At 43.5% G+C, this 6,489-nt stretch overlaps 1 protein-coding gene across 1 annotated transcript; it reads left to right on the top strand.

Annotated features, from left to right (window-relative positions):
* Nucleotides 1–350: 350 nt before the first annotated feature.
* Nucleotides 351–5,357, top strand: prdm8b (PR domain containing 8b). Its single transcript, XM_084552321.1, has 4 exons — nt 351–422; nt 2,852–3,076; nt 3,580–3,811; nt 4,059–5,357. The coding sequence occupies exons 2-4, from the start codon at nt 2,858–2,860 to the stop codon at nt 5,315–5,317; spliced, it is 1,710 nt and encodes a 569-aa protein (XP_084408447.1). The 5' UTR covers nt 351–422; nt 2,852–2,857; the 3' UTR covers nt 5,318–5,357.
* Nucleotides 5,358–6,489: the final 1,132 nt, after the last annotated feature.

The following is a 6,489-nucleotide window of genomic DNA, read 5'->3' on the forward strand; positions in this document are numbered from 1 at the left end:
TGTCGGTGTGCCAGTCAGCCAGAGCATCGGGCCCCATCTGCACGGCTCCCTCTCTCTCTCTCTCTCTTTCTCGCCCTCTCTCTCTCTCTCTCTCTCTCTCTCTCCCTGGCTGTCTCTCTTTATCACTCCAGCTCTCTCTGCCCCTCTCGTTCACTGCCAGTGTCGGCGACTATCTGCGGCAGAGGCAGAAGCAGCAGCACTGTCACTTTCATGCACCAGGGGGAAATGTACTGATACCACGGAGCAGACCGGGAGCGCATCACCATCCACATCATCTTCATCAGCGTCATCCGCATCCCCTTCGCTTGTTTTCGGGGCTTATTTTTTGTAGTTTTCCGCCCCGGGGGTTGCGCGCAGGTTTGGATTCACAGCATCGCTCTCAAGTCGTTACTGGATTATTGTTCCTCCTCCTCGACGGAAAGGTAAGGTTTTGTGAAAGCAACGCTGTGCGTGTGTGTGTGTGATGAGGATAGTTTTAGAGGAGGCGAATTGGGGGGGGGAATCGTGCGCGGGTTGCGCGGCAAGCGCTGAAAGCGGCGCAGAAAAAAATAATAATAAACCTCAAACAAACGCAGATGTTCCAGCGCCGCCGCAATCCAGTCGCAGCGCTGATTTAGGGGCAGTTTTGCGCCTGGCACGGCATTAACAGATGGGTTAAACACCCCCGTTTCTGCTCACCCCCACCCGCACTGGGTTTTAATGGGAGCCTAACCCGTCCTCCAGTTTATGGATGTGCAAACATCTCGCTCTGTGCATCTCCCTTTTTCTTAACTGAGCCCCACCGGGACGCGTATCCTTCACCGGATATTTTACTACGTTTCTTCCACACATAATTAGGCTCCTGTGAGGTGCCGTTAAGCAAATTGCTCATAGGCTCGTGGCGCAGCGGCGAGAGCAGCTTTGGAGAGGCTCTTATAATTTCACCGTGCGCAAAAATGTTGTACACTGTTGAGCGTTCAGTGAAACTACAAAACGCTCCAATTTAAATCATTTATTATTATTATTTATTTAATCTGACCCTGATTTTTTTATTTTACAAATTAGAAAAATAATAATAATCAGAGCTAGAAGCAAAGCCATCTAGTTTTTTCTTTTTTTCTTCGGGTGCAGACGCAAAACAACAGCCGATTCTGGGGGTGAACAGAGTTGCTCCCACTGTAAATCAACGTTATGAGAGCAATTGCAATTTTTATTTCTGAGCTGGGCCACTAACACGCGCAAACATCCGCTTGCTTGCTGCTGATGTAAAGAAGAAAAGTTTATTTTTGAAGCTTTATTCTAAATTTCTAATTAATGGATTAATTTTGCGTAAAATGCGCCAGAGAACATCAAGATAAGGCAATTTGTCCAAATCCCAACAGTAAAGATTTACATTTTTATTTTGTCTAAAATACATTTTAAAACAACACTCTGCCTAATACCACTGAACAGAATGGATTTATTTAAATAATTTAGCTTATAGGCGACTTATTATTATTATTGCAGTTTCCGCCTTTTTTGGTCCGTTTTATGCAAAGAAATGGAAAACTGGAAATGCAATATTATTATTTTTATTGTTGTTATTTATCCTGTTATTTCTTCCCTATTTCTGACCGTGGCTCGTTTACAGCTGTGCGTCAGGAGCAGGCTTGCGCGCACAGTTTTCTGCTATATTTGAAAGTCTTTGGGTTAGGGTAGGAGAGGAGAAGAGGAGGAGGAGGAGGAGGAGGAGGGAGCGAAAGAGCCGAAAATTCCGTCTAAACACACACATGCAGAGGTTAGACGGGGAGAAAAGAAATAATTAACTGGTCGTGCTGCTTTAATTACAGTCTCAGAGGGGAAAGTGGTGGATTATGGTAATGAGGCGACATACGCTGCCGCTTGTAGAAAGGAGAGAAAGGTTGGCTGACATGAAACCACTGACTTTGACAGTCCACTTGAAACCCATTGGACATGCTCCCTCCTTTTTGGACACGCACGGACCTCGGCAGCTCCTGCAGACGGCGACAAGGAATAAAACAATAAAATATTTTAGTGTCTCTAGAATACAAGTTGAGGCTAATAAACACGTGGCACCAAACATATATATTAGAGGTGTGGAATATTAATAGAATAAATCGTCGTAACAAAAACTCTCGTACGCACGAATCCTCACGCACAAATCGTGGGGGCCTCAAAAAGAATATAAGAATGTTATGTTGTTATTTTTTTTATACACATATATTAGATTTTTGCCTTGATTACCAATAGTCATGAGAATTACAGCTGAACGGATTCAGGCCTTCTTCTAATTCTAATATTAATACGAATATCAATACAAATGCTAATACATATAATAGGGAAAACTGGCTGGATATTTTAAATCTTGTAAAATATAGAAATCACCTTTTAATACTACCACTAATAATAATAATAATAATAATAATAATAATAATAATAATAATCTTCCACTTCCAGCTCTGATTTTCTCACTTTTTGATTATTATATAATTGACAGCATTGGGGGGGAACCCTCATCAATATGCTGAAGGTGATTCCATCATGAACTTATTACGGGGTTTGCATAAATTAGAAAGGCTGGGGAGAGAAAAAAAAAAGAAAAAAAAAAAAAGCGGGCCCCTAAACGACGCCCTTGACAGCTGGTTTAGACAATCTGTCTAGGAAGAGATTTATTTCCTATCAGCTGGGACAGCGAAAGCTAAAAAAAAAACGCACCAGACAAGCAGTTTTGCAGCTTTACGTTCACATTGGTGAAATACGTCCGATTGATTAAGATTAAATAAAGAACAGGATGTAGGGGGGTTTATTTATTTTAAAAAATTTTGTCCACCTCTGATGTGTCATTTTGTTTTTTTTCTCCGTGTCTCCGCAGTGTGAAATGGAGGAGTCCAGCTCTCAGAAGTTGGTGTGGGACGGGGACGCCAAAGCGGTGCAGCAGTGTCTGACGGACATATTTACGAGCGTCTACACGACGTGCGACATCCCAGAAAACGCCATTTTCGGGCCTTGCGTGTTGAGCCACACGTCGCTGTACGACAGCATCGCCTTCATAGCCCTGAAATCCACCGACAAACGCACAGCGCCTTACATCTTCAGGGTATGCGGCTCCATTGCTTTTCACGTATTCATTTTTCCTCCCCATGTTCTTAAATTAGGTTACTTTTGCAGAATCTCATCTTATTAACCTTTTAGGAGGCCCCAAAACACACCATTTAATCCACTTCTATGCATTTCTTGTTGTGGAGCTTCAAATGTAATCACAGATCAAGACATATTTTCCTGCACAGTTTTTTTTTTCTGATACTAGAAGAAAGGAAATGATTGCTGTTTGTACTTGAATATGATTTAAGCTTTAAGTGAGAATATGGAAATATTGTAATTTTAAAAGGCGTCTGATTTTCATTACATATGTCCTACAGCCTTGTTTCAAGTTAAGCACACTTATTTCTAGAAATACAAGCTTGTTAGCAGGGTTCGGTCTGTAATTTTATTCCCGATACCCGGTAGCAAGACTTTGAGGCCTAATATCACCCTGGAAATGTTAATTTAAATTGTTGCACTGGACTAATAACTGTAAATGTGCACGTGTGCGTTGTGCAGGTGGACACCTCGGCAGCCAACAGCACCTCAGAGGGCCTGATGTGGCTGCGGCTCGTCCAGTCCGCACGGGACAAAGAGGAGCAGAACCTGGAGGCCTACGTGAAGAACGGCCAGCTCTTCTACCGCTCGCTCCGCCGGATCGAGAAGGACGAGGAGCTGCTGGTCTGGTACGGCAAAGACCTCATCGACCTGCTGCTGCTCAGTTCCAGCAGAGCGCCTGTCAAGAGCAAAGGTGAGTCAACTAAAATCACATCCCAGCGAGACGATAAACTGTTTTGCCTCATGCTGACTAATGCAGTCTTTGTTTTACTTCACACTCTGGAGTTGTAAATTCTTTTAAAATGCACAATGTTACTCCAAGGATCAATTAGCACAGTTACTTGAAGTCAAATTTATTGCCGCATCCAGTGCATAAATAAAGTTAATGTTCGGATGCTTGCTTTGGCGCTTTTATTAATACCCATCTCTCTTCTCGTCAGGTTCGTCCCACCACTCCTGTCCGGACTGCAGCCAGCGGTTCCAGTTCGAGTTCCCGTTCTTGGCTCATCTCCGATTCCGTTGCACCAAGAGACTGCAGAGCATCACAGGGGCCGACGAGGAGCCCAGCAAAGAGGGCAGTGCTGAACAACCAAATACAACCCCAACCCGGACCAGCCCCAAGCTGGGCCGCTCTGACGGCTTTAGCAGTCCTCAGGACGGCAACAAACCCTCCACAGACTTTCATAATCTGGCCAGGGATCTAGAGAATAACCGGACCAGTCCGCCGAGTGACAAGGAGGCCGAGATCTGCAGCGAGAGCTCGAGGAAGAGGAAGTTCTCTGATATGGAGGACAGGGAGTGCCGAGCACCCAGCCTTCCGCAGTCCAAGACTAAAGATGAGCTTGCAACCTCTGCGCAGAACTACAGAGGAGTGTACGGCCTCGAAGACAACCGCAGGTCCTTCTCCCCGCCAGGTTCTACAGAGCATGGGGATGTCAAACGCAGCGCCTTTACCGAGGTCAAGAAGACGTCCCAGAACCTCAAGCACCACAGCGGCAGCAAAAACCTCCAAAGCTCCAACTCTGAAAACAAAGATGGAGGTCGTCCTAGTAGCAACCCTTCAGAGAAGCACCTAAACATCAGACAGGTGCTGTCGGAGACCCAGCCACCCCAGACTTCGCCCATGGGCAGTGCTTTCACCTCCGTGAGCCAGCAAGGTAGCGGCAGTGGTGGAGAGCGGAAGAGTGCCTTCAGCCAGCCGTCGCGCTCCTTCTCCCAGATCTCGCCGCTGGTGATGCCGCCCAAGTTGCTGGACTGCCACCCAGCAGTGGGCGACACCATCTCCTCCAACAGACTCTATCAGGCCGACCACCTTGCCGCCAAGCTTCAGGGCGCGGAGTTGGGCGCCAACTGCCCCGTGCCAGGTGGCATGGCCAAACAGAACCCCTTCGTCTACGCCACTGCCTTCTGGCCCAAGAACTCCGGACCTATCCAGCTTCAGATGCCCTCGGCCCTCACCCTTCTGCCGCCCTCCTTCACCTCCCTCTGTCTGCCGGCGCAGAACTGGTGCGCCAAGTGCAACGCCTCCTTCCGAATGACCTCAGACTTGGTTTACCACATGCGATCCCACCACAAAAAGGAGTACGCCATGGAGCCTCTGGTCAAGCGGCGGCGAGAGGAGAAACTCAAGTGCCCCATATGCAACGAGTCCTTCCGGGAGCGGCACCACCTGTCACGTCACATGACCTCCCACAACTGACTTTTAAAGACAAACAAGGGAGGGACTTTTGTTTGACAAGCAGGGACTATGAACCTGCCTGGATTTAAACTCTCCGACTGGAGACAGGTCACATAAACACACAACAATACCCCTTGCACTCGTTTTCACTTTGGACTATGATCTTCGAATTCCTTTTGAGTCGGTTTACTTTTTCTCCCCTGTACAAAATGTCACGTTTTGGCTGTATGCAAATGCATTTTGACTTGGAAAATTAATCTATTTATGAAGCACTTAAAAGTTTGAGAATAAGGGAAGATTTAAATATGTGTAAATGTACAGTAAGTTGTATTTTATATCATATAAATGCAAATATAGAGAAGAATTCCTGATGTAGTCACGCGTCATGGTTTACAACACGGCAAGTTTTTTTTCATGTCTAGGACGAGGACGGACACAAATTTTGGGGAAATTATGTCAGACTATATTTTAGAGTGCATGTAATATGAAATGATATTGATTTAAGATGCAGTCTATACATCACAGTGTACATAATTTGTTTTATTTGAAATACAAAGTGTAATATTTTGTGTCAGTGGGGAATAGTTTCAGTGTTTCTTCCTTTTGCGAAAATTTACTACTTGATAGTTTATCTAATCATGTTGAATGCATTGACAATAAAATAGCTTTATTTTCAACCGTGGCCTTCCTGCTTCTTTTTATTTCATCATTTATTTATTTTTTTCCCCCAAGCTGCAGCTTAAATGTCTTAACTACACTGTTCAGCATTTTGAATTTAGAAAATAAGATCACTTAAGAATAAGATTGTTGTATTAATATCAAATGTTTAGAAAGCCCAAATACAGTTTTTATTTTTATTTAGGATTTTTATTTTAAAAGGATTATTTGATATATTGCCAACATTCAGACATAAAATAAAATAATTTCGCACTGAAAATACAAACACATACATTTGTTGGATGTCACCCATTATAACAATAATAATAATCATTATTGTTATTAACGTAATATTTAATAGGTTGACCGTATTAATTCTGCCGCAGATAAATAAGCTATCAGCTATATATATATATATATATTTATATATATATATATATGCACTTATAAAATAATAGAAATAAATAAAATAAAAAATCAATAAAAATGTGATTAAAAAAAATAATAAATAAATAAATAAAAATACAAATGTGGCC

Source organism: Chelon labrosus (assembly GCF_963514085.1).
Source record: "Chelon labrosus genome assembly, chromosome: 9".
NCBI lineage: Eukaryota > Metazoa > Chordata > Actinopteri > Mugiliformes > Mugilidae > Chelon > Chelon labrosus.

Bases quoted from the DNA above. Each gene is read 5' to 3' on its own strand.
- prdm8b (XM_084552321.1), top strand. From the start codon at position 2,858: ATGGAGGAGTCCAGCTCTCAGAAGTTGGTGTGGGACGGGGACGCCAAA. The intron at 3,077-3,579 runs GTATGCGGCTCC...TGCGTTGTGCAG, and splicing joins CAGCGCCTTACATCTTCAGG to GTGGACACCTCGGCAGCCAA. The intron at 3,812-4,058 runs GTGAGTCAACTA...TCTTCTCGTCAG, and splicing joins AGCGCCTGTCAAGAGCAAAG to GTTCGTCCCACCACTCCTGT.